The 26,466-nt window shown below is 61.2% G+C and overlaps 8 protein-coding genes across 8 annotated transcripts; all 8 read left to right on the forward strand.

The window, feature by feature from the left end:
- Positions 1–2,041: 2,041 nt before the first annotated feature.
- Positions 2,042–4,210, forward strand: LDBPK_140260 (hypothetical protein, conserved; the record flags this gene model as incomplete). The annotated part of the gene is made up of 1 exon (XM_003859350.1): positions 2,042–4,210. One exon carries the CDS (start codon positions 2,042–2,044, stop codon positions 4,208–4,210), a length of 2,169 nt encoding a protein of 722 aa, XP_003859398.1.
- A 1,139-nt stretch (positions 4,211–5,349) lies between these two features.
- LDBPK_140270 (hypothetical protein, conserved) lies at positions 5,350–6,834 on the forward strand (the record flags this gene model as incomplete). Its single annotated transcript, XM_003859351.1, has 1 exon — positions 5,350–6,834. One exon carries the CDS (start codon positions 5,350–5,352, stop codon positions 6,832–6,834), a length of 1,485 nt encoding a protein of 494 aa, XP_003859399.1.
- A 1,026-nt stretch (positions 6,835–7,860) lies between these two features.
- On the forward strand, positions 7,861–10,752 carry LDBPK_140280 (hypothetical protein, conserved; the record flags this gene model as incomplete). The annotated part of the gene is made up of 1 exon (XM_003859352.1): positions 7,861–10,752. The coding sequence occupies one exon, from the start codon at positions 7,861–7,863 to the stop codon at positions 10,750–10,752; it is 2,892 nt and encodes a 963-aa protein (XP_003859400.1).
- A 1,298-nt stretch (positions 10,753–12,050) lies between these two features.
- LDBPK_140290 (hypothetical protein, conserved) lies at positions 12,051–12,893 on the forward strand (the record flags this gene model as incomplete). Its single annotated transcript, XM_003859353.1, has 1 exon — positions 12,051–12,893. One exon carries the CDS (start codon positions 12,051–12,053, stop codon positions 12,891–12,893), a length of 843 nt encoding a protein of 280 aa, XP_003859401.1.
- Positions 12,894–13,669: 776 nt separating this feature from the next.
- LDBPK_140300 (hypothetical protein, conserved) lies at positions 13,670–14,392 on the forward strand (the record flags this gene model as incomplete). The annotated part of the gene is made up of 1 exon (XM_003859354.1): positions 13,670–14,392. One exon carries the CDS (start codon positions 13,670–13,672, stop codon positions 14,390–14,392), a length of 723 nt encoding a protein of 240 aa, XP_003859402.1.
- Positions 14,393–15,167: 775 nt separating this feature from the next.
- On the forward strand, positions 15,168–16,025 carry LDBPK_140310 (proteasome alpha 3 subunit, putative; the record flags this gene model as incomplete). The annotated part of the gene is made up of 1 exon (XM_003859355.1): positions 15,168–16,025. The coding sequence occupies one exon, from the start codon at positions 15,168–15,170 to the stop codon at positions 16,023–16,025; it is 858 nt and encodes a 285-aa protein (XP_003859403.1).
- Positions 16,026–18,878: 2,853 nt separating this feature from the next.
- LDBPK_140320 (amino acid permease, putative) lies at positions 18,879–21,290 on the forward strand (the record flags this gene model as incomplete). The annotated part of the gene is made up of 1 exon (XM_003859356.1): positions 18,879–21,290. One exon carries the CDS (start codon positions 18,879–18,881, stop codon positions 21,288–21,290), a length of 2,412 nt encoding a protein of 803 aa, XP_003859404.1.
- A 1,807-nt stretch (positions 21,291–23,097) lies between these two features.
- On the forward strand, positions 23,098–25,233 carry LDBPK_140330 (hypothetical protein, unknown function; the record flags this gene model as incomplete). Its single annotated transcript, XM_003859357.1, has 1 exon — positions 23,098–25,233. The coding sequence occupies one exon, from the start codon at positions 23,098–23,100 to the stop codon at positions 25,231–25,233; it is 2,136 nt and encodes a 711-aa protein (XP_003859405.1).
- Positions 25,234–26,466: the final 1,233 nt, after the last annotated feature.

Consider the following 26,466-nt stretch of genomic DNA (forward strand, 5'->3'; position numbering starts at 1 on the left):
ATCGCTCCTCTACGCATGTGCGCGCTGTAGTGCGCTAACTTTCACCATCCGTCTTCTCCCCCTTCCGCGATGTCCTTCGCATCGCCCCACCCACCCTCCCCTCTTGGCCACTCCGTCCTAGCCAGCGCTCTTCCGCTCGGGGGCGGGCAGCGAGGGGCGGATGCAAGACTTGGAGAGCATTCTCGTCACCTCGTGATGGCTGGCTTTGGCAGCCCTTGCTCTTCCCTCTTTTTGCCTGTCGCCTCTACCGTCTCGTGGCCGCCTTGTTGTGCAAGTTGCTTCTCTCTGCCATTCCCTCATCGGCATCATGGATGCCACCCGTCAGCGCTGCAGCCCTCGCGTGCCTGCGTCGACTTCGATGGGCGTCATTCGGGTTTGATGGCGTTGAGGGGAGCGGAGGGCGGAGGGGAAGGGGACGTGAATACGGGTCGGCAAAGTACGAGAGGCCCTGTGTGAACGTCCCCACCCACCCAGCAAGAGGCACCGCCACAATCGCACCAAGCATGCAAACGCATGCACGCACGCACGTACGCTCGCCACCACCGCCTTCTCCTTGTCTCTCTCTCTCCCGATCTCCTTACCTCCCACGTCGCAGCTAACTGGGCTCTTGTTTTATGTATTAGCTGCTGGTTTCGCGGTCGAGGGTCGGGGGTGAGGTCTCTCTCCTGTTCATTGCCCTTTGCCTAGCGGTGCCTTCCTGGCCGTCTGTGCTGTTGAGAGGTCAGTTGACCTTGGCCCGACTTCCCCGTGTCCATATCGGTCGGGTATGCATGTGTCTGTGTGCCGTGGCGTGGCTGCACACGGTCGTGTGTGTGCGTGCATTATTTGCGGCTGTTCGTCTTCGCCGTCTTATCTTTGTTTTGAGGGAGGGGCGTTTCCCTCCCTCCCTCCCCCTCATTGATGGTGATTGCGGAGAGCGATGCCCTTAACGCGGTGTGGGATGGAACATCGTGTCGGCATTCCCTCTTCTCCGTGACGTGGGTAGTGCGACGGCCCTTAATACGCGTTTGTGCCCATGCGCGTGCGTCTGTAGGCTCTCTGTATCCCATGCATCACTGGTGAAGGTGCATTAGAAGTAGTCGATAACGCCGTGTGGATGAGGGGGTGGGTCGCGGAGGGATCCGACCAGAAAACACGAAGGGCGCACCAGTGGAAATGGCGCATCCCGGGCAGCAAGAGGGACGGTGGGGACATTGGGGACGGTGATGGGTGCGCTCGGGCTCGGCTCGCCGTGTCGTGCTGTTCATGACAGTCGGCACCAGCTTGTCCGGTCATGCGGTGGGCCCACCTGCCTCTCTCTTTTACTCGCCGCATCCGCTGGCCATCTCGCCAGGTGTGTTTTCTCCCGTGTGTGTGCAAGCCATGATCACCTGCTCGTGACTCAGCGGTGGGGCTCAGCCTCTCTGCTCTCCTGCCCTTCCTCTCTCAGTTCGTTGTTCTCCGTCAGAGTAAGACCGCGGAGGAGCTGCAGCGTAAGCGTCCTCCGGTGACTTTGCGAAAGGGAAGGTGTGGTGTGCCGGTCCTCATCGCCCTCATCACCTGCCCCTCCCCTTCTCTCATTGCGCCTCTCTCTCGCGCCCCGGTCGCTGCCTCTCGTCCTCTGTAGGTACTTCTGTCAAAACACAAGGACAGCTTGCCGGGTCGCTCCCCCTCTCTCCTCCACACAGTCGGCCACCACCGCCACCCCGTACGTGTGTGTGCGTGTGTCTATCGCCATCTCTCCTGGACCCTTGCTCTCGCCGTTTTACGTGTACCAACCGCTGCCGGCGCACACTGCTCTCCTAACCTCCCCCCCCACTCCCCCTCCTCCCTCCCACGATCACACGCGTTGACTCGCGCACACGCGTGAGCACGCACTTGTGTGCTGCTCACTGTGGTGGTGGTGGCCCTATCTGCCGCCCTTGGCACCCCGCCCACTATTCTGCATCCCGCTCCGGGGCACACATCGTGAGAGTTAGTAGCACCTGTGCACTCGCTCTCGCTGTCCCTGTCGCACTACGCTTCGCGTCTCTCTCAAAGACGGCGTGCCTGTCTGTCAGCCATGGATCCCAGCGCCGCCTTCCGCAGCTTCCCGACGCAAGAGCGGGGCATCCTGCTCGCCAGCACGTACAAGCCTCTCTCCCTCCACGCCGCCGACGTGCAGGTGCGCCTCTCCGGCAGCGCCGCGCAGGTGATTCTATCGCTTGAGTATGTAAACGAGACGAACAAGTTGGTGCGGGCGATTGCCGCATACCCGGCACCGCCGTCGTATCAGCTGCAATGCGCAACGCTGCAGGGCCCCGCGCGCGAAATCAGCGCACGCTCGTATGTGCAGTCGCGCCCGCTGCGTTCCGTCGAAGCAGGAAGCGCGCTGCGCGCCGAGCCGCTCGTAGACACGGCTGTCTCCACCGTAGCCACGCAGTCCGTGCCGTGGGACGTCAGCCCTGGCGAGTCTGTATTGATGAAGGCCGTCTACCACGTCCCCATCTCGGCGACACATCGTACCGGCGAGATCGTGTTTACGCTGCCCACCTCGCTGATCCCGGCGGCGCAGCGCCCGCCGGATGTGCAGCGAGGGTACATGAAATTCCTTGATGCGCGCAGTCAACTGCGACACCTCGCGCAGCAAGGAGGCTCCCTGCGCGTCTGCGTGGACGCGCAGCTGCTCGTGCCACTCCGAGGCGTGGTGACGCTCGAGAAGGGGCCCGAGGTCGTGCCGGAGATGGGCGTCACCGGCACCAGCGTGAACGTCCATTATGTGGGGGACGCGCGCTTTCAGCTGACGTACCATGATGACCTCCCGAAGACAGCGTACATGCAGGTGCCGCTCTGCGTGCGTGCACCGGTTGCAGAGACGTCAGAGCCGCTGCGTCTGCACACCGTCGCCGCCTCGCCGCCGCCAACCTCTTCGCCGAGCGGCCACTCCACTGCCGAAGTCGCCGCGGCGATGGTGGTTAGCGTTGCCCCGTTCCTCGCCAATTGCCCCATCAATGCGGAGATCATGTTTGTGGTGGATGTGCACAGCGCTGCTCTTGGCGCCAGAGCAGCAGAGTCGGTGATGGCGGCGATCGCATCGCTGAACGGCACGGCGAGTCTCGTCAACGTGATCCTGTGCCGTGACGCCCACCGCGGCGGGGCCCTGTCGCTGTTGCCAGATGGGTCTGTGCAGTCCTCCGCGGTGCCGCACGAATCCATGCTAGCCTTCATGAAAGAAGAGGGTGTGCAGACGTCGTCCTCAAAGGGCGCAGCCACCCTCTCCCCTCACCTCCCTTCCCTCCTGCACGAGATCACCACAGGGCGCGGTATCACCACAAGCATCCCAGCTGGCTACGTCCGCAACGTCATCGTCTTGTCCGACGGCGGAAGCCAACCAGTCGACGCGGACGCCGTCGCCATGGTGTGCCAAGTAACCAATGCAGGTAGAGCGTGCCGAGTGCACGCCGTCGCCCTCGCGGCCACAGCCGATCACGCGGTGCTTGAGGCGCTTGCCGAGGCCTGCGGTGGCTACTTTGCGTCGGCAGCGGCGTCCGGCAGCAGCGAAGCGGGTGAGCGCGCCGTAGACGAGGCCGTGCAAGCTGCCGTCTCTGCCGCTGCTGTCCCGTGTTTGGTCGACATTCGCACGAAGTGGGATGTGACGGGTGGCGACATCGTTGCGGCGTCGAGTGTGCAAACAGCAGCGGCAGCGCCGTCGCCGTTACGCATGGCCGCCGACGCAGACGGGGGCAATATCGCGTGCATCCCTCACGGAACGCAGCGGCTGCTCTATGGCCTCCTCGCCTCCGCAAACTCGCAGCTGGCGGTGCGCCTCTTTGGGCGGGTAGGGGAGATGAGGTTGGAGTACACCGCCTCCTCCGCGACCCAGCCGCCACCGCAGTCTGACGCAGCCGATAGCGCTGCTGCCGCCGGCGCCGCGGACGAGGAATCTGGTAGGGCACCGCCGATGCTGATGACCGCTGCAGCGGCGGCCCGCATCGCCTACCTCACGCACATCCTCCACACCACCAGCGAGGATGAGGCACTTGAAGTCATTGCACTCTCCAAGCGCTACATGCTACTGTCACCCTACACGACCCTGACAGACGGGAACAGCGGACCTGGTGGTGAGCACAAGATAGGCGGAGTCGTGCACCTGCCTTCGATGCAGGCGGCGGCGCACGTCGAACTCGCCATCCGCGCTCGCCGGGTCGAGCTGCAGGCGGCCGCCGCTCTTAGAGCATTGCACCCGGCGTGAGGGGCGTCGTCATCCAGAAGTGTTACAGGAAGCGCTTCGAGGGAGGGTGTCTGTCCCTCACAGCGCACCCTCGCTCTCTCGAAGAGGCAGCACATCGAAGGATGGCTAGAGGAGGAGCCGTTGCGTGCGGTGCTGAGGGAGCGGGCGGGAATGAAGGCGAAGGAGAGGCCGCCGACACCCCTGAAGCCCACCCACCCAACAACAGCCCCCCTACCTCAGAGCACATGTACAGTGGCCATTCGCTGCAGTGGTTTTTCTTTTATCCCTTGAATGTAAGACACGTAATACAGCGCATCGGCTTGTGTGTGCGCGTGTGTGCGGCCATCGACTCTGCCGCCTTCTCCTCTTCCGGTCTTGCCCTGCCCTGCACTGCTCCTCCTTCGCTTCTGTGTTCGCATGTCTCTCCGCTGATGATCATGTACCGTAGCAGCAGCAGCCTCCACACCCACCCCTCCCTCTCTCTCTCTCGTGTGTGTGGCGAGGAGGGAAGGAGGAAGGAGAGCCACTGCCGCTGCAGCGCTCAGGGACTCATGTCGCTGTTGCGCCTGAGAGAGAAGGCGGCGGCAGCGAGGCGGGGCCGGGAGGGACTGCCCAGACCCAACACAACGAGCGCACGTGCGCGTTGCATGTACCTGAGAATTTCAGTTTGTGTGTTGACCTCATCACCTTTCGCTGTCGATGATGCGCGGCGGAGTTGTCAATTGAATCAAGGGAGAGAGACATAAAACAAAGACGGCAGCCCGCGCTCTCGGAGAGTGATGGGAAACAGACAGTGAGAGAGAGACGTGTGTGCGTGCCCGCTGTCACACAGCGCACGTCACTCAAGGCGAGCACGAAAACCAAGTTGCATCCGCTTCGATTCTTGTGGTGCTGATGTGTTCACGTTCGCTCAGCCCCCCCCTCCTCCTCCACCTCTTCCGCCTCCCTCCTTTCAGTTGGCGACGCGTTCCTGGTGGGCGTCGCCTTCTACGCGCAGATTGAAGCCCCTCTCTCGCTCCCTTCCTTCCCTTCTCCCTCCCACTTGCAAAGGGCCCACAACACCTTCACCTTCATCACCGCCACCAAGCCTCGCGCCCGCCCCCTCCCCTTGTGGCATCCCGCTGTTGCTACGTCTCGCACGTAGGCTTGCAAACCATCTGATGCTCAGCTCTAGTGGTGCGTTCATGCAGGACTACGGCACCAGCAGCAGAGTCGGTAGCACGGTCACCTGGTCCATCTCCGGTGGCTCTCTCTTCCGCGGCAGCAGCGCGGACTCGCCAGTGATAACGAGCAGCACTGGCATGAATGACATCCCGGATGATGTGCATCGGACGGTGATACAGCAGCTGGCGCAGTCGTTCCGCTACGCGCCCTATGTCAAGGGTCTCTTTCTGCTGTGGGTTCCGCTGGTGCTGATACTGGCTCTCGCCCCGTCCACAGTCGATGCCTCCAGCTCCGCATTGCCGCTGATACCTGTGTCGAGGACGGCCGGGAACGCACTGTTCTGGTGTGCACTGCTGCTTATTGTACCCACCAATACGCTTCTTATCGAGTATGTCAAGGACCTGGTGGTGCGCCACGACAGCCCTTCGCTCGGCATCGCCGCCAACCTTGTCGCCGAGCACGCGGCGGAGCTCACCTTCTCCTTCTTTGCCATGGCCCACTCGAAGCAATCTCTGTGCTGGGTGAAGCCGATGCTGCTCGGGTGCACCCTGCTGAACCTGCTCGGTGTCCTCGGCTCCTCCATTCTAGCCGCGCCGCTGGCGGACGGCACTTCCGTCGATCTCGGCATCTCCTCCTGGACCGCCTTCAGCGCCAGCGGCGTGGTTTTCTCAACGGTCGTCTTCCTTCTCCCCACGGTGTACGGCGTGACGGTGGTCGGGCCCAACGCCGTCGATCAGCTGCGTCGCCAGCACGCACCCGCCAAGGAGGTGGAGGAGCAGCGGATGTACAGCATGCTGTTCATCTCTCGGAGTCTGGCGCTCTGCGTCTTGGCCGTCTACGCCCTCTACCTCTGGAAAGTGATGCGGGCGAACAGCAACTACGACCTCTCCTCCGACAGCCCTGAGGCGCCGTCGAGCCTCATCTACGCGCTTCAGTACCACGAACGGCTGCGCGGCACGCGGGACGTCGACCTCGGCAGTCGCTACTCGCAACGTTTTGCGGTGATGGGGACGCTGGTTTGTGTAACAACGTTGACGACGCTGTGCTTGGTGCTGGTCGCGACGCTGCCGGCAGCCAAGACAACAACGTCGGTACCGCTCCCCTTCACACTGGTGATTCTCCTACCATGTGTCTTTGAAGCCGGCGGCGCGGCGGCGTCGGTTCTCTTGTCGCAAGCCGGCAGACCCGACATCGCCGCCATCATCGCCTTCTCGTCCATCGTGCATCTGTACATGTTTATTCTGCCAGTGCTGGTGCTGGTAGGGTGGTGGGCACTGCAGGCCCCCCTGGAGCTGTCCTTTCACCCTTTCCTGGCCTGCTGCTGCTTCGTCTCAACGCTGGTGGTGGCGCAGGTGGTGGCGTCCAACCGCGTGCGGTGGCTAGAGGGCGGGACGCTGCTGGCGCTCTACGCGCTCATTGTGTGTATCTGTCTGCTCGGACGCTGGCATCTGTGCATGCGTGCAGACGACTCCTACTACTAGCGTCCGCGTGCGCAGCACTGTGTGTCGTGAAGTCTTCCGTGAAGCCCTGTCAGGTGCAGTGCAGCATGTGGAACGAAGAGACGCCGTGCACGTGCGCATGCGTGTGTGTGTGCGTGTGTGTGTGTGTGTGTCTTTCTGTGCCTTGGCTGACGAGCACGCAAGTGAGAGTTGCCTTAGTGCGCGGATGTGTTTGAGCGTCCACATCGAAGACGGAAGAGGTGAGCAGCACGAGCAGGTAGCACAACGCGCCGCCATTCGCATGCTAGGAGCAGCGATGTGAGGTTGAGCATACCCCGTGACGAAGATAGAGGAGGAAGGGAGGGATTGGGTTGGGTCAGCAGCATTCGACAGATATGCCGCGTCATGCCCGATGCGTGCATACGCGGCTATATTCGGGTCAGCACGTGTCGGGTGTGGCATACCACAGCTGCTGCTCTGTGCACTAGCACCAGCACACGCACGCACACTACAGCGCCTTCCACACACCCCTCCCTCTCCCTCTCTCCTGTCCATGGTTTTCGCCTTTGATCAGGGCGCCCTACAGCCACCCTCTCAGCTTCTCGCCATCCGTCACCTCCGGGCCCCTAACGCGCCTCTCTCTCTCGCTTGGGTGGGAAGAGTGAGCGAGTGAGCAACGCAACGCGAGACGCACTCGTTGCGTCGCCTCCCCACCATCTCATCACCCACTACCATCCCATCCTGAATCTCTAGCAGCGCGAAGGTAACCCACACACGTGCTCACAAAGACGTGCACGCGCTCCTTCTTCGCCCTCCCCTCCTGCATTGTTTGTGCTGCCTCTCAGTGACGCAACGGGAGGGCGCGCTGTCGACGCGGCTGCATCTCGCGTCAAGAAAAGCCGGACCTGCTTCTCCGTCACCTCAACTAAGGGCTTGGTGGGCCCCACAACGTGCCTTTCACACCCCTCCCCGCCCACACCGGTCGCTGCCACAGACGCCGCGCGCTACAGGGCCTGCAGCACCTCCTCGACCCTCGTGGCTCTCTCTCTCCCGTTCCTCCGACCTGGCATGTTGTCTAGCGGCTTGGACGAGCAGTTTCTGCACCGCTGCTGCGTGCAGCTGTCGGCGCCGCTAGTCGACCCCGCGGTGCTGAGCACGGAGCAGGGCAACGCGACCCGGTTTGCAAAACAGCACGCCGCGGCCCACCCTCGCGAGGTTGCCCGCGCGCTCATCTGGCGCGTCGTCGACAGTGCCGATGACACGCTCGACCAGTCCGTGAACGAAGACCGCGCCGGGGCGTGGAGCGTGCTGACCGCTGTGATTGCGGAGTGCGGCGACGCGAGCAGCGAGGTATTCCGCACGTCGCTTGGCGACCATCTGGCCTCTCTCCTGCCCTACCTCGTTGGATATCGCTGGCATACGTCGGTGCGCAGCATTCAGGAGGACGGGCTCCACAGCAGCGCCGAGGTTGTACTCAACTACGACAAGGTTGTCCCAGCGTCGCTGATCAACGGCTTTAGCTCTCGCAACGTCGACTCGTACGCGGTGGCGACGATGAACCGCCGCTACCGCAAGTACCTCACCCTGTGGAAGTCTGTGTGGCGCCCAGACGTGTATCAGACACTGAAGGACATGGTCAAGCGCGTCGAGGCGACCGGCAACTTCCTGCCTCCCATGGCGGAGGATGTGTTGGTCGTGCCGGACGGGTATCGGGAGAGTCTGTGGCGGCTGCGCCGCACAGCGCCGCGGCCGAGCATCACGCTGGAGCTGCTGCGCAACTATGGGTGGCCAATGACGATGATTCCGCGCGAGAACAACAACACGGTGCGGGCGCCGAGCTACGTGCTGCCGAAGACAGAGGCAGAGCTGCGCCAACTGGACCCGGCAATGCACCGGACGGTGTTTCAGTGGCTCAAGACCATGCATCAGAAGCGCGGCGGGTGTGCTGGATGCGATTCCTGGGACCACACGGATACCCGTTGCCCGTGCGAAGGGCCTTTCTGGCGCTCCCCGAGCGACGAGAACGCCATGAAGACCCATCGCGCGCTGGTCGCCACCGTCACCGGCGGCGCGGCGCTGCCGGTCTTGACCTACGTGCAGTCCGCCCGCATCCTCTACGCGTCAAATCTTCGGCTGCCGCTGCGCGTGCCGGAGGCCCTCGACACAATCGCAATGCTCATCCGCGACGAGAAGCCCTACGAGGAGCTGCTCGCCGCCTTCGACACGGTGCGTGGTGCCGTGACAGGCCCGCGCGAGCGGCACGCCTTGTGGCGGCACGCCTCCTACCACCTGTTACCCTCCAAGACGGTGTTTGCGAAACCGCACGATGAAGCGCTCAGCCCGTGCATGAACAAGATCCGCAACCTCTTCCGGAGCTCACGCCGTTTCCAGGAGTGGGAGCAGCTGATGGACGCGGTAGACGTGCTTGACATGTGCTTCCGCCGCCGCGATGTGTCCAGTCGCGTTCGCCGTAACCTCGAAGAGGTGCAGGCAACGGCCTCGTTTTTCTTCTGTCTGGTGGACGGCTCCCTCGCGGCGAGCTTCAACCCTGCCACGTACGCGCGAGTGCCAGAGGAGGTCGAGGCGCTGGCCCCCCTAAAAGACAACCTATGCCGTGTCTGCCTCGAGCCGTTCCACACGGCGGTAACCTGCCCCATTGTTCGCGAAGACGAAGAGGCCGAGCACCGCCGCCACAGCACCGGCACCAGCGCGACGAAGCCCGTTATCGAGGAGTGGGACCTGCAGGTGGCGCGCCGCGTTCTAGAGGACAACGATTGCCTGTTCATGAAGTACCCGGCGGAGGCGTACCGGCTCGCGGCCGCAATGGAGCGCATCGACGTGGACGACCGGCCTGCAAAGGACTTCCGCAAGGCTGAGCTGCAACTGGCGGTGAAGCTCATCCATGAGCGGCGCGTCGCCGTGTGCCCCCAATGCAACGTAACCGGGCACAGCTTGCGCAACTGCGAGCGCCGCGCGTACCGCGCGCTGAGTCGAGAGTCGCTGCGGCCGATCGACGTGCGGCTTGACCCCCACAAGCTCCGTCAGTGTGTACGGCGCTACGCGTCAGAGGACGCCTTGCACGGCGAGCTGCTGGATGCTATGGACCTGTACGGGCGCGGTGCACAACTGCTGCCAACCGCCTTCATGAAAGCCATCCGCGAGATGGACGACGCCCGTATCCCGCTTGCTGCGGCCCGCTACGCGACGGACACGGTGCAGAGCTTTCTGCTCTTCAGCAACTCCACCGACCTCCTGCAGCACCTTCGCCAGTTTCGAGCCGCCCGCTTCCCTGAGGTGTGCATCTTCTGCGACTCGTACCACCACCGCAGCGAGGACTGCACCCGCTGCCGCGAGGACGAGCGCGGGTACCTGCAGGAGCTACGTCGCACCGGCCTGACTCTCTGGACGTATCTGCTGCACCGCGACGCCTATGACCAGCTGCTGCCGACGGATTACGCACGCGGCAAGGAGAGCGTGTTGGCGCTTGTTGAACAATTTGAGACCGACTACCGCCCTGGCGGCGTTGGTCGCTCACGCTTCTTCAAGGATAACGATCTGCCCGACATGACACCAGGAGCCATGATAGCGAACACGTACGCGTCCATCACCGAAACTCCGATATCGACGCAGACCCGCGCGGCAGCGGCGGAGACGTCGACCGGGGCAACAGAGACCGCCACGGCCGAGACGGTCGGGGCCGCGGGCGGCGAGGCCGCGCTGAATGGGGGCGAGGAAGACACTCTCGGCCGCGTCAGCGACAGTAGTGACGATAAGCACCAAAGTGAACTGGCGAACTGCGCGCTGTCGGAGGAGGGGCATCCACGAAAAAAGCGGCCCCGCAGCGATGGTGACGGCGAGCAGGCGGACACGGACGCACGAGCGGGCGAGGAAGCCCGTGTGCGGCAGGATACGGCGGAGGAGCCGCCCACGGTACGTGTGCACGTGGAACAAGAAGCGTAGTAAGGTGGCACCACAAAAATGCTGTTTAAGGTGGCGCGCGGAATATTGAGGCGACGATAATGAGGGCGATGCTGCTGTTGTTGCGACTCTTTAGGGGTGCCCCTGTGTGTTGGTGTGTGTGCTTGTGTCTGTCGAAGCAAGAGAAGGACGAGGGTATGTCTGTATGCAAGATGTGGTGGCTGTTGGCTTGTTTGCGGGCGCGTATTATGGTGTGCATGCGTAGGCGTGTGCGCGCGCTGCTCGGTTCTCTGCGTCTTTTGTCTTCCTCTTTGTTTGGGAAACGAACCAGCGAAAATAAGGCAGCGCGTGTGTGCGCGTGTGCGCGCGTACCTCTCTTTGAAAACTGTAAGCACAAAATCACACGGAGAGCGTGGAGCATCCGCTGCGATGTGGCGCAGTCGTTGAGCCGCACGCGTTGATCAGGGCAAGGCCAACAGCACGGCCGTCGAGAGAGAGAGAGAGAGACTCAGCGTGGCACCCCCAAGAGGCGCAGTGAGCTGCCGGCTCCTTCCTGCGCATGTGTGCGTGTGGGAGAAAAGGGGGGGGGGCACCGTCACTGCGCGTGCATCGGCGCGGTGGGTGAAGCCACCGCGACCGAAAGGAGCGATGGATGACTGGAGGCGCACTAAACGGAGTTCGCGTTGTGTCACTTGTTCATCGCACGCGCCTTGCTGTCTGGACGGCATTGATGTAACAGAGAGGGAAAGAGGAGGTGCGCTGCGGTCCACGCCCCTTCATTCTCCCATCAGTGTGGCACTCTCTCTTCCTTCTCTCTCCTTTCCCACCACATCACCGACTGCGCGGTGCACGCCTACAATGTGCATGTATATCGCAGCCACCGCAAGAGGTCATCACTGCTCTGTGTGGGTGTGTGTGTGTGTGCCTCCTCCCGTGAGCTGCACACACACACACACACACACGCAAACATACAGCAAAAAGTGTGAGCTTGAAGTGCTTAGATACACGTATGCAAGTGACTGGATAGAGTCAGACCCCTCCCTCCTCCTCCTCCTCCTCCTCCTCCTCCTCCTTCCCCCCCCCCGCTTTAAGCGAAGTCTTCGTGGTTGTGTCGCGTTGTTCGCAGGTACACACATACACACGTACACGCAATGCACAAGAAGCTGCTTCTGTTTGGTGGCACCGGTTTCGTGGGCTCGTTGGTGGCACAAAAAGCGCTGAGTCGTGGCTACCGCGTTGTCATCGCGACCCGGGGCGGCGCACCGCCACTTGGCTCGCCAATGGACACGCTGTTCAAGCGTGTGCGCATGATTGGTGGGCCAGCTGCCGCGCGGGAATCCATGAGTGGAACCTCAACGACGACTCAGCCGTCTGTAGCATCGTCACCTGCGAGCAGCAGTAGCGGCAGCACTCACCAGCGCCCTTCAGCGGATCAACTGGCCAAGATGGTGCACCAGATGGACGAGGAGAACGCGCTGGAGTTTGTCAGCATCGACGCCACAAGCAGGGACCAAGTGTTTCATTTTCTGCATGACCACTCAGACGCCACAGCGGTTGTCAACGCCGTCGGCCTCCTCACGCGCAACTACGAGGACGCGCGGCAGGTCAATGGAGATGTCATGACGAACATTGCGGCCGGCGTCTTCCACCCGAAGTTGGCGCAGGCGGTGCAGAAGGTAGTGTACGTGTCGGCGGAGCCGTACAACCTGTACTCTCGACGCATCCTGGGAAGCAAGTATCTCTTGAAAGGGTACTTCCACGGTAAGCGCATCGGCGAGAAGGCCGTACTGGAGAACCTTGGCAACAAAGGAGTGGTGCTGCGGCCCAGCTTCATCTACGGCACGCGTCACATCCTCGTCGCCTCCGCCGTGAACTCCGACGCCGTAAGCACGCTCTCCCTACCGCTGGGCTGGATCGGCCTGCCATTCGACAAGCTACTGAAGGCCATCGGTGGCGGAAAACTGTTAATGCCGCCGGTGAGCGTGGACGTGGTGGCCGAGGCAGCCGTGCGTGCGTGTGCGTGGGCAAATCAGCCTGGCAATGATATACACGGTATCTGTGACGTGTACCGCATGCATGACATCTGCAACGCTGTCGATCCGTCGCTGCACGAAGATAGCAAAGGCACCATGACGGCATCCGCTGCGTCGAAGGAAGCGAGCACGGTCAAGAACGATAAGTAGAAGGAGGCGGTTGACAAGAGAGAGAGACAGGAAAGTGTGTGCCTGTGTGCGGATGGCCGGTGTTTACAAGAAACAGAAAAACGAGAATAAGCCGTGCGAGAGCGAGGGCACGCACGCCCACTCCTCCACATCGCGCCGGAAGCGCAGGCGCCCACACACACACACACAGGCAAGCTACGGCATCGCACCTGTATGTGTATGTGTGTGTGTGTGTGTGTGCTCGTGCACTCTACGATAGGCAGCACTGGAAGAGGGGAAACAGAGCAGCGGGAGAGCCGGTACATTCATGGCGGAGGCTCCGAACGGGTTCTCCTTCAAAGGGAACGACTGTGGTGCTCTCCTCCTCTCACGCGCGCGTGCAAGTGCGCAGGTCTGTACTCGGCACATGCACATGCACAGTAGCCACAACAGCGATCGTGCGAGTTTCTCTTTCACATCCTTCCTCTTGCCTTGCGGGAGTCACGTAAAGAAAATCGCGTGCGCGCACATCCGCCGCGTCATCCCCCAGAGACGCGACAGTCTCCACTCATTCGCTCAGTGCCGCCGGCACCGTTGTCGTAGTAAGTGTCATCATGCAGCTCGCCCCACCATTCAGCAGGGTTGCGCGGCAGTTGCAGGAACCCCATAACCTCTCTCCCCTTCTTGGGCGACGTGCATGCGCCGCACCCGTAGCTGCGGCGTCGCCTTCGGCCTTCTGCACAGCGCGTCGATGCCTCTCTCAGCAAGCAAGCCACTGGCTGAACAAACTGCGCTACGGCGCCGATGATGCGCCGACGATGGGGTCGTGGGACAGCGCCTACGAGGACGACGCCATGGACACACGCAAGCTCTACTGCAAAGCCCTCGTGCACGCCTCCGGCGGGAGCCGCCTGGCGCGCGACTGGATCGCCGGATGCGCTGCTCTCACCAGCCCCGACCCATCCCTCATCTACACAGCGCTGCAGCACGCCGCGACGGAGGCGGATGTGGAGGAGCTGCGAGAGCACATTCTTGGGCGTCTGCTCGGGCAGGAAAGCCCCAGGCGAGGCGGCCGCAGTGGCGGCTCGCGCGACAACGAAGTGCGGACGAACTTTGGCATGTGTGCAGAAAGCGAGAAGGAGGTGGTGGTACCCGGCACAGGCAACGTTGCGGCTGAGCGAGCCGTAGCACCGAACTGCGCGGGGCAACCCAGCATCCATGAGCGCGATGGCGAGGATGGCGCAAGTGAGGCCGCTTCACCGCCGATCACCTCAGAGGGTATTCGCGATGCCGAGCACTACCTCCTCCAGCGCTCGCGAGAGGTTCGCTGCTTCATGTACGACGCCATGACCGCCAGCCTCTTCCATAGCAATAACGACCTGCGCACGGTCGAGGCGGCGCGGCGACACACCTTCTGGATCGGCTTGGCCCAATTCGGTCTTTCCTTCGACGAGTTGACGGCGCTCTGGCGCCTAGTGGAGGCGGAGCTGCTGCTGAAGAAGGAGAAGATCAAAGTGCTTGGGCAGCCGTGGGGCGAGTAGTGGCGCGTGTCGCGTCGCCTGTCCCTGGAGGCTTTCGAGCTGTGCCAAAAACCGATCTTCTCGCACCCGCCCTCTCTCTATCCGTGTGTGTGTGTGTGTGTGTGTGTGTGTGTACGCGCGCGCCTCCACGCTCTTTAAGATCCCTCTCACTTCACTGTACACGCTGCACGTGCGCATCTGCCCAGCAGCAACCGTTCACGAAGACGCACACCCTCTCCGCCCGGTGTCCTCAGCACCGAAAGATTGCAGGAAGAGCGCATCCGCAGATGAAGGGCAGCAAAGGAGAGGCCCTTCAGGTATGCGTCGATGTGCAAGACGGCTCGGGCTCGTCACCCCCCCCCTCGTTCACATCGGCCCACTTCTCAGAGCGAACGAAGAGAGCCCCGTCGTGTCGATCCACGAGTGGCGCTTCGAGAATGCCTTCCGTCGCCGCCTTCATCCTCGCAACTCCCCTCCACGCACACCCTTCCTCTCTTTCCGCCTCTTGCTCCCACTCCCTCTGCTCCTCATCTGCACGCGCCTGTGCACACACACACACACACGCACACGTGCGATAACGTGTGGATCCCTGAATGGCATCTGCAGTATTGTATCGCTGTGCAGCCTCACTGCATCCTCTCCCTCTCCTCGTTTACTTCTGTTCGCCCGTCTTTCCTTGCCTTCGTGCCTCTCTGCGGTGCCTATCACCCCCCGCCTCTGCGCAGACAAGCACGCGTTGGAGCAAGCATCTGCCCTGTGCCACAGCTTACCATCACCACCGCTGCGCATCGCCATCATGTCTCACCGGTACGACTCCCGCACCACCACCTTCTCCCCTGAGGGTCGCCTCTACCAGGTGGAGTACGCCGTGGAGGCGATTCAGCAGGCCGGCACCGTCATCGGCGTATGCACGAAGGACGGCGTCGTGCTGGCGGGCGAGAAGATGGTGCCGCACCCGCTCTTTGATAGCGAAAACATGCAGGACAAGAACACCAGTGGGGAGAAGATGTACAAGATCGCCGAGCACATCGGCTGCAGCGTGGCGGGTGTGACGTCGGATGCGTACGCCTTGCTGAACTACGCTCGGCTTTCGGCACTGCGCCACCAGTACACCTTCCAGGAGCCGATGGCGATCGAGGATCTCTGCCGCATCCTGTGTGACGAGAAGCAGCTCTACACGCAGTACGGCGGCGTGCGCCCCTACGGTGTCTCCTTCCTGCTTGTTGGATGGGACCGCTACTACGGTTATCAGCTCTACTCCACCGAGCCGAGCGGCGACTACAGCGCCTGGAGTGCGTACGCGATCGGACAGAACGACCAGGTGGCGCACTCACTCTTGAAGAAGGACTGGCACGAGAACATGACGCTAGAGGACGGCATGCTGCTGGCGCTGCGGGTGCTGGGCAAGACGATGGACACGGCAAAGATCGACCTCGCCCGGGTGGAGGTGGCGGTGATGCGCAAGGTACCCGCTTCGAACGTTGATCAGCTGCTCGACCCGTTCAAGCACCACCCCAAGACGACGCCTCAGTTTCAGATTCTCGCCCTTAGTGAACTGAAGCCGCACGCCGAACGCGCCGACCAGGCCAGGGAGGCGGAGGAGCAGGCCGAGGCGGAGCGTCAGCGCCAGCAGGAGCAGGCTCTGGAGTCGTAAGGCCTCCGCGCGCGTTTGGGGTCTGTGTGTGTGTGTGTGTGTGTGTGTGTGTATAGGGTACGCGACTGATATATGCGTTGCGCACGCAGAAGAGGAGACACAGAAAGAGAGGAGGGGCGATAGAAGACAAAGGTGTCGGCACGGGCCCCGGAGCTGCACGAGGAGGCATCCCTCGGCGACATGCACACATATCCGTTCGAGTCACATCCCCGCTCAGCCGCATGCGCCGGAGTGAGGTGAACGGCAGCAGGGGCATCGCTCTCCAAGCATACATAGGTATATATATATATATATTTGCCGCAAATCCCCTCCCTCCCGGCTCCGTCCTCCATCTTCAACGTGTATGCGCGCGAGGTTGTGTAGAGGGTGAGGGGAGAGGGAGGAGGGTCCGTCACTAGCGGCTATCAGCGTCCCCTTCCTCCCCTCTCTACGCTTCTTTGTTCGTTTTCTCTTATACCACTGCCCTCCCCCTTCCCCTCGTGTCCTCTCCTCCCTAAAGCAGCCCACCACTTCTGTCTCTCTCTGTGTGCCTGTGTGTGTGTCTGTGAAGAGGGGTGTGTGTGGGGGCAGGGGAGGGTGGTGGCAGGGGCGATCCGATGTACGGCGGCGAAGTTAAAGAAACGAAGAGAAAAAGTTGATGGGTCATACCATCGTATTCGGCGCGTGCGGGTGTGTCTATGCGTGCGTGCGGCCGTGCGTCGCCCGCTGGGCTGGCCTGTCTGCCTATCTGTCTGTCTGTGTGTGTGTGTGTGTGTGCATGGGTGGATGAAAGGGAAGGGAAGAGGGAGGTGGAGGGCGTATGTGTTGCATGGGGTGATGGTCTTGTCTGATTGAGCAAAGCAAGTACATCGAAGAACGTGTGAAGACGACAACGCCAAAAAAAAAAGCGTGGTACATGGGCGCGCACGAACAAGCAGGAGGCAGTATCACGACCCATCCACACCCCCATCGACTACACGCACACGCGTAGCGCATCGAATCCTCGATGCGGCGCATGTGTCGCAGCGTGTGCGGGTATTTTTGTTGTGTGGATGCGCGAGCGCGCACTCACTCCTGTTTCTGCTTCGTCCCCCCCCCCCACACACACACAAGCACTCTCCCTCCCCGTCTTCCTCCCTCTCTCCTGCCGGCTTTCGACGGCGGCCCATCGCCGACACACATCCACACGCGTCAACAACACAATGGCATTGGGACGCACGTACATGTGCGTGTATGCATATACCATCTTTTTTCCGCACCGATTCTGGCAGTGGTCACACGCAGTACAACACCTCTCTTGCCTTCCTCTCTTCCTCACTCTTACCATCCACACCACCACGCGTTCACTGACACCCCTACCCACAAGCATCTATATAACAATCTGTCGCTTCCCCAAACCCCTCCAACTCCCTCCGCCACAGCCACCACCACCACCACAGCGCTGGCTTTTATCGCACGGTCCACCTCCCCTCCCACACGCGCGCAAGAGCTTTTCTTTGGCGTTTCTGCTTGTGAAGAGGAGGAGGGAGAGGTATACGCATACCTACCTACATATTATATATATATTCTATAGAAAATATATATATATATATGTGAGCGAGAGACAGGAAGAGGGGGGACGAAAGACGCGAGCAAACAAAAACAAAGGCACACGCGTGCACCGTGGCACCTGCCGGCACTACCAACTCCTCTTCTTCGTCTTTGACCCACACCCGCCCTCTCTCGCTCTCCCTTCCTCTGTTTCTCGTTGCGTCGTCGTTCTTCTTTTTCTTGGGACCTCGACCCACTCACCCAAGCCCAGCCCGTCTGCCCCTCATCGCAGCTCCGCGCACTGCCCTCTCTCTACTCATTCGCGTTTTTTGTTGTTGCCTCGCTTTGTTTTCCTCGGGTGCACCCCACACGTGTCATTCTAGCAGTGTGGCGTGTGTGCTGCGTCTTCATTTTGTTGGCCGCACGCAGCAGCAGCAGCGGTAGTAGGGCACCCATACGTGCAGCTCCCCCAACCAGTGGGCCATATCCACGTAGCACACGAACGTGGACTGCACGCACAAGCCACTGGTCGTCGTCGTTGTTTTTTTCTTCCTTTTCTGTCCTCTTTCCGTCATCTTTCGCTCTTGTCGCTGGGCTCCCTGGCTGGCCAGCGTGTGTGCTCTTCGGTCTCTGATCGGATCACAGCTCGTGTGTCACTGTCCCGCCATCGATCCGCGGCCCACCCACCCACCCCCCTCCCCTCTCGTCTCCTACTCAGTCTCGCCGCAGCACTTGTGCAGCTCGTTTTATTCGCGCCGGCCAAGGGACGTCCGCATTGGCCCGCGCGGCCATAGATTTACGTGCACACCGAGACCGCCATTTGTGTCTCTCCACTATAGTGCAAGGAGCTACTGGCGTGCGTCTAGCTGTGTATAGTCGTGTGTGTGTGTGTGTGCGCGCGCGTGGACGTGAGTGTGTCGGTGTTTGATTGCGTGAGTGCGTACTTCTGTCCTCCTCCTTGTTTTGATTGTTTGAGGTGGTGACACAACCACACTCACCATCGAAGAAAACGCGGGCACACGCTCACAGCCGCATCATCACCACGCACTCGCGCTGGCTCTCCTTCTCCTCGCCTCTCTCTCTTATTCACGCAATCTCACAGGCGCCTCAGGCTTTGCTGTTGATTTCTCGTTAAATATTCTTGGCTTGACGCCGTTGCCGCCTTTGCCGTGTGCGCGCGTGGGCATCATCGGCCCCCTCCCCCATCGCTTGCTCGTTTTTTCTCTAGCATCCGCGTGTCTGCCATCCTGCCCTCAGCTCGCTGCTGCGGGCGGTTGTGTCGCATCTGTCCCTCTACATATTTTCACCGATCGTCCGCCACCCTCGCCACCACACCGGGCTGGGATGCGCCATGCCCGCGAACGCAGCGCAGCTACGGATGGTACACATGCTGGCGACGGCGACCTCGTCCACGCACCGTCAACGATGAAAGATGTCGTCAGCGTGAATGGCATCTCGCTCGGCTGCGGTGGCAGCGAGGACGAGATGCTGGCCACCGCTGCCAACGGCAAGTTGGGTCGCTCGCGCCGCCACGTGGAAGTCATCTTCCACCCGGAGCTACGGCGCACCAAGGAGGTGATTCGGCGCCCAGAGTGGGTGCGCCGCGCTGGCGAATGTGTCGCCCATCGCGGCTCCCTCAGCACCATCGCCCTCTTCGGCATCATGTTCGCCAACTGTGTTGGTGGCGGCTACGGCTTCGAGGATGGCATCGGGTCGGCTGGTCCCCTCATCACGCTTATTGTGTGTGGTATCTTGCCGTGGTTGTGGGCCTTCCCTACCGGGTTGGCAGTCGCCGAGCTGTCCACCGCCGTGCCGAGCAACTCGGGTGTGCTGATGTGGACGAACGCGGCGTTCCCACCCTTCATGTCATTTATGTGCATTCTTGCAACCATCTTCATCACCTTCATTGGCAATGCCACGTACCCGAACCTCACGGCCGAGTACGCACAGCAGTTGGGCAACCTCAAACTCGCTCCGGTGGCGGGTGTGAAGGTCGGTGTGGTGGCGCTCTGCTGCATCCTCAACTGCGTCGGCGTCGAGATCGTCGGCAGCTCCTCCATCATCCTCTGTGCCATAACCATTTTGCCCTTCACGCTGCTGACGGTGATCCAACTCTTCTCCAAGGGCTTCAACAGGGCGGTGCTTTATGTGGATGTGAAGAAGGTGAAGTGGGCCGAGTTCTTCTCCATCCTTAGCTGGAACTACGCCAACATTGAAAACGCTGGCGCTGTCGTCGAGGAAGTCGCGAACCCGCGCCGAGCTCTTCCAAAGGCCATGATGATGCTGATGCTGAGCACGTACGTCGGCTACGTCATGCCGATGCTCGCTGGCGTGAGCGCCATGGGTGTTAATCAGGACTACTCGAAGTGGAAGGCGGGGCACTGGCCTGAGGTGGCGAAGGTGATCGCCGGTGACTGGCTCAAGTACATGCTGTTCGCCGGCGCGCTGCTCAGCGGCATCGGCTTCACCCTGACCAGCATGTGCTGCACGAGCCGGCTGCTGGCAGGCATGGGCACCATGCAGATGTTCCCAAAGAAGGTGTCGAGGGTGATCGGTTACTACCACCCGCGCCTTGGCACTCCCATCCCGGCCATCCTCATCAACTCTCTCGTCACTCTCGTCTTCAGCGTGAGCATGGAATTCACCAGCGTCGTATCGCTGTGTCAATCTATCTATTGCCTCCGCATGCTGCTCATCTACGCGTCGCTCGTCAAGCTGCGCATCGACTATCCAAACCTGCCACGGCCCTACGCACTCCCCTTCAGCACCTGCACGACGGCATTGGTGCTGCTGCCGGCGGCGGCCTTCTCGCTTATGGCCTCGATCGTGTCAGCCATGACCTCCCTCGGCATAGGCGTGGCGCTTGTCGGCTTCGTCGTCGTTGGAAGTGGTGTTTCGTGGTTGTACTGCCGCATATTTGCCCGCAACGGCTTTCAAGGCGTCATTGTGCAGTGCGAGGTGTCCTCAGGTGACGACGCGGAGGCCGGCGCGGCCGACGGTGCCGACGGAAGCGCGCTGAGCGAGGGCGTCTTCTACGCGGATGAAGAGCTCAACAGCGGCGAGCCGGTGGACGACCTTCTTCTCGGTATTTTGCCGATGCCTCTGGCCGCGCCAGGGCCGGTTGCATCGACCACCTTGCCGCGCGGCAGCGAAGTCAATTCCAGTCAGTGGCACGTGTGGCATGGGATGACAGACCGCGACGCCATCGGCAGTCAGGCGGGAGAGGAGATGATTGGCATGGAGTACACCTCTCAGGACGGGCCCAACACGGATATAATGTTTGTGAACAACAACGCGACAGAGCATGCGCTGGGGAGCAGCACCGCTGGCTGCTCGCCAACAAGCAGCTTCCCCACCTACAGGGTCGCCTGCGGCGCTGAGACGACCATGCGTCACCGCCACCGCGCCCGCAGCCACGGCGCCGGTGGCGGCGGAGGCGGTGCGACCAACAGCGGCAACTACGGCCCGGCCGTGAGCGGCGAGGAGAGCGGCGAGGATACCGATATCACCCCCGCGGAGCATAGCGGTGGCGGCTTCACATTGTCAGCTACAGGTCGGCCTGTACAGGTGCTGTCGACATCGCCGCCGCAACTGATATTGAGTCCACAGCAGGTTCTCCTCAATGTGCCGGCCGCTGGCAGTTGGAGCAGCAGCCGATCTCCAACGCCAGTCAGCGGTCGTCACAGCCCGATCTTGACAAGCGCCATAAATATGAGCACGACCAGGAAGCCGCCCCCTCCCCCGACCTCTCTGTAATTCAGCAGCTCCCCACGCCGGTGCAGGCGCGTCTGCTTGCTATGCACCACTGCTGTCTGAGCACATAGATGCGCATGCATGAGGGTGGTTGGTTGAGTGCCCTTTGAATGAGTTTGTGTGTGTGTGTGTATGTGACGTTATGGCGAGCGAGTGCGCGCCTCTTCTGGGCCGTTGACTCTCCTCTCGCTCCCCGCCACCCCTCACGTTCGTTTGCCGGTCTCGAGAGAGCACCTCGCGAGAGACACAGGCAAATGGAGGCGAGTACGTAAGTGCGAGTGCGTGTCCATCTCCTCCAAGCTCCGCTCTTGTCAGTTTTCTTCTTGCTTCGCTCTTGTATATGTTGCTGGTTTCGGTGCTTCGTTTTCTGGTGTGTCTCCTGTTCGCCCACTCGGCAGGCTCCTCTGAAAGAGGCACCTTGTGTGTGTGCGTGTGTGTGTGTGTTTCGGCTTTTGTGTACGCGACCGCATCCCTACTCCTCTCTCGCGCGTTCTCTACCTCTCCCGTGCGCTGCGCGACCTTCACGTGGCCCGCGTCAGCCCTTGTTGGTTTGTTTTTCCTTGCTATACGTATATCCCTCTGCGGATAAGGAGGATGCACCCACTCCTCCATTGTACATATATATATATATATCCGCATGCACACACATATATATATGCTTAAGTATATCTATATGTATGTATATGCATAAAGCATCGCAGGCTTGTCCACGACAGCCTCCATAACGTTAATGAACAGCAGAAAGAGACAAATCGAGAGACAACAACACACACACACACACGCCAGCCTTCTGTGTGCACGCGTGTGCCTGCCCCGCTCGCACTGCCGCGATGACGGCATCCGCTCCCTCTTTCCCCCTTCCATCATTCCTTCTGCGAAACATATGACCGAAAACTCTGTAGTGGTGCGTGTGTATGTCCGTGGTGGGCCCTGTGTGCCTTGCTCCTGTTCTGCCTCTTCCACCTCCTCTCACCCCACCCCATCCACCTTTTCTCCAGAGAGCATCAAGGGTTCACAAAGGTCTTACAAACCTCTACGCAGTGCGCATCACACCCAACGCGCCAGACGGGGACGGCACACAGATACCGAGACTCCCACAAGCATATGCATGCACTGACGCACAGGAGGCCCGTAATGACATGCGAATAGCCCCTTGCAGGCTCCCCCTTCTCCCTGCCCCCCCCCTCCATTCACCTTCACATCTGTGCTGTTGCTGCTGCTGCTCTCTTCTTTTGCTTGTTGCAGCTCACGAAGCCACTGTCGTCTATTGTGCGCGGGACTTTGTGTGTTCGCTGCACAGAAAAAAAAAGGGAGGCGGCAGCTGTCGGTGTGAAGCCGGAGGTCGTCTTGCCCCGCTCTCTGTCTCCCTCATCCCCTCACCTAGTCGTGCGTGCGTGTGCTTTCATATAGCTGCATAACGGGACTCTCTGTTGTTGCTGTGCTTCCTCTCCCTCTGTCTGTGGGTTCTTCATCGCCTCCCTCCCCAGCACACGCACACCTCCGACGTCCACTCACCAACCCTCACCATCGCCGTCATCGCTTGGTACACTGTCTCTCTCTCTCTCTCCCTTTTTGGGTACCGTGATTCTGTTTTTTTTTTTTTCGCTATCCCTTCTATACGTAGCTGCGTCTCTCCTATCCTAGCCGTGCACAGCACACCTCTTCCTGGAGCCTGCCGTCTGTCCGTCACCACCGCCACCATCACCCCAACCCTTCCCCTCCTCCGCCACGGCGAGCCGAATAGCCTCGCTGGCGAGCGCGGTGCGTGTGTGTGTGTGTGTGTGTGTGCCATTCACACCAGACAGCGGACATGCGCTTCAACGGCAACAGCGGCACCGCGGAGGAGGGCCGCCACAGCACGAGCCCGCGGATATTTTCTCCACCCCTCACCCCTCCGTCGTCGCATCCGATGACGCCGACGTGGCCGAGCGCGACGGCTGTGGCAGAGCAAGAGCGGCAGCCACACTACTCGCTCCCCCCCTCCTCGCCACCGCTCCTCAACCTCACGCGCGCAGCGGACGAGACTGACAGATCGTCGTGCGCCGCTGGTGCAAGCGCCGGGCAGCGGTACTTCCACACCTCCTCGCTCAAGGAAACGGAGCAAGACAGGGTCGCAGACAGCTTCCACCACGCCTGGATGACAACGCCGCAGTCCAAGTCGGCTGGCGAGCTCGCGCCCAACGGCACAGACGATTGCACAAATCCCTCTACAGCATTGTGGCACCGAAGCAGCGGTGCGGTGCAGCCTACCAGCAACAGGGACCGAGAAGCAGCCAACTGCAGCGACATCGGCTGTAGCGACGTGGAATGTAACTGCAACGGCGGCCGTCCTCTTAGGGACGAAGGCAGTGGCGCCGACGACCTCCACCGCGCCCCTGTGGTGCGGCTCACGGCCGAGGAGGAGCAAGCGGCGCGTCTGCGCGCGTACAACGAGATGGTCGCCGGCGCTGCTGTCGGCAGCGATGCGGGGGTCACCGATGGGGTTATCGCCGCAAACAGTCGCGACTTCGTCTCGGATACACTGCGCACAATCCTCCCCAGCGGCGTGACGCAGTGGTTCTCGCGCTCCGTCGACGCGGTGGCACACACTTCGTCGAGCATGGTCCCCGATGGTGTGAAGAGCGCCGCGAGCACGGTGTCAAACACAGTCGGCGTGGGTGCCCAGCAGATTGGTGACGCGATTGACCGGCTGCCCGACTTGGTGGTGAATGCGATTCCGTCCACAGTGATGCCCGATGATGTGAAGCAGCTCTTCACGGATTTCAGCAACACCTTTCGCAGCTTCTTCCACACGAATATTCTGTCCATGCCCTTCGTGTTCCGCCAAGCCGGGCTGATTGGTGGTATCGTGCTGCTCTCCTTCGTCGCCATCACGTCCGAGTACGCGACGGAGGCGTACTTTGGGGCGAAGAACCAGATGAAGAACGCGCACAAGGTTGTCCTGTACGGTGAGGTGCCGCTCATGATATGGGGCAAGTGGTATCCGATGATCAACTTGTTCTACGGTGTTATCCACCTCGTCGGCTTCATTGCATTCTCGTCGTCGAACGCGGCGGTGCTGCTCGGTGCCATGGGCATGAAGGGTAGCAGTGCGCAGGCGCTGGGCCTCATTCTGCCCTCCCTAATCGCCCTTCCGCTCGTCCTCATGAAGAACGCACGCAGCCAGCAGCCCCTGGCGATCATGTCCAACACACTCGTGCTGAACTCCGTGATTTTGATGTGCGTGGACTTCACCTACAAGCCCCAGCCGCCCATGAAGCTGTGGCCCTACTCACCATCTGAGTTCTTCGTCGCACTTGGTGTAACAGTGTACGCGTTCACCGGTATTGGCTCGACGATCACGGTGGAGCGCGTCATGGCGCCGCAGCGCTACCTCAAGCTGCTGCGTGTGTCGGTGGCGATTTCGTGGGCGCTTCTCATGGCCTTCGGCCTCAGCGGCTTTGTCGCCTACGGCAACCACACCTGCTCCGTCATGACGGTGTCGCTGAAGTCCGGCCCATTGCGGACCGCGGCGAGCGCGTTGCTCTTCCTCGCATCTCTCACGATCATCCCGCAGAACACGTTCCCGCTGTGCGAGCTATCGGACCGGCGACTGCTAGGGATTACACGGCTCACCCACTACTGGGACATCAAGCCGAACCTGCTGCGTATCTCATACCTCATTCTGAGTGCCTCGGCTGCCTTCACTGTTCCGTACTATGGGCTTGTCCTGTCCATATCCGGCTCGCTTGGCTGCGGCATCGTTGGCCTCGTCGTGCCCGCCGCGCTGGACTACGTGAGACGCGAACGCTGGGCGCTGCGGAAGGGTCGAACGCTTCGCTTCTGGGAGTACATTCTCGTCTTCGGTCTCGGCTTCTACGGGTGTGTCGTGGTCATTATTGGGGTCGTATCCGGCAGCTACCAGCTGTGGAAGAACATTCAGACAAGCTCCCCTGACAGCTGCTAGTCGGGCGCAGGCCTGTACGAGCCACCGTCCGCTCCACTCCATTCCTCTGAACTCCGTCCACCTAAGGATGTGCGCGTGCATGAACGCGTGTGAGTCAACACACGAACATGTCACAGCGGGAAGGGTAGAGGACACTGTCAAGGGGCCACGCACTCTACGGCGCCGACCCCTCCTCGCCCCCTCTCTGCGTTCGCGTTTGCGGTTGCATACGCTTGTGCGTGTGCGTCTGTGCCTGTATATTCAGCGAGAGCTCTGCTGCGCACACCGAAGGCTGAATGCCGACTGCCTGCATGTCAAGTCGAGCGAGAGGAGTAATACGATAGACGCAGAGAAGGCGCAGTGCGGGTGGTGGCGCCGCGTGCATGCGCAGGAATGCGCGAAGGGGGGACAGCTGAGCCTCCACCACGTCATCCCCTCCCTACCCCTTTCGCCTACGCATACACAGGCGTACATACGCACGACGTCGCCGCCGCTTCGCTTTCCTCTGCTATCGCTGTCTTTACAGCTGCCTCTTCGCTCCTTTCTTTGCCGTGTGTCTTGCTCGTCTTTCTTGTCGGCTTCCGTCTTCGCTCCGCCGCTTTCCTTAGCCCTCCCCCCTTGCCCCCTCCCGCGACTGCTTCTCTGCTTGTCTCTGACAGGAGAAAGGAAGGATGCAGGTTCGTGTTGGTGAGGTCGGTTGCCCATTCACGTTTCTTTCGGTTACTCGTGCGATGTTTCTCTGCGGACGGTGTTCGCTGCTCTCTTGCTTTCATCTCCGGTAGTTGTGCGTTAGCCACGGCACCGCAATTCAACGCGCTTCTCTCTTCACCATCGCGACCAGCCGAAAAACCGCTGCGGCGCCCCACCAGCGCCGCAATCTCTCTGTGGCCCAACAGTCGCCTTCGCCTCACGCCATCGCCGTCCTTCTCCTTGTCATATTTCTTCTCTGCTTGCGGCGTGCCACCCCACCCCATCCCTCCCCTCCCCCCGCCTTTTCCTGTATCTACGGACCTGGCGCTAAGCGCTACTTGCTGATGTCCGTGTATGTCTGCCAGCTCGCGTTTCTTATGTCTGCGCCGTCACCCTGTCTGCGTCTATGTCTTGATCTCTCCTCGCGTTCCCTTTACACGAAACGCGCCTACCGACGTGCTCGGTGAATGCAATAGCTGGGAGATGCTCGTTGATACGTGGCCGTTCTCTGCCATCGCGCATGAGCTAAACTGCGCTCTACCCAAGCCCACCACCCACCACCCG

The sequence above is a fragment of the Leishmania donovani genome, chromosome 14 (genome assembly GCF_000227135.1).
Source record: "Leishmania donovani BPK282A1 complete genome, chromosome 14".
Lineage (NCBI taxonomy): Eukaryota > Euglenozoa > Kinetoplastea > Trypanosomatida > Trypanosomatidae > Leishmania > Leishmania donovani.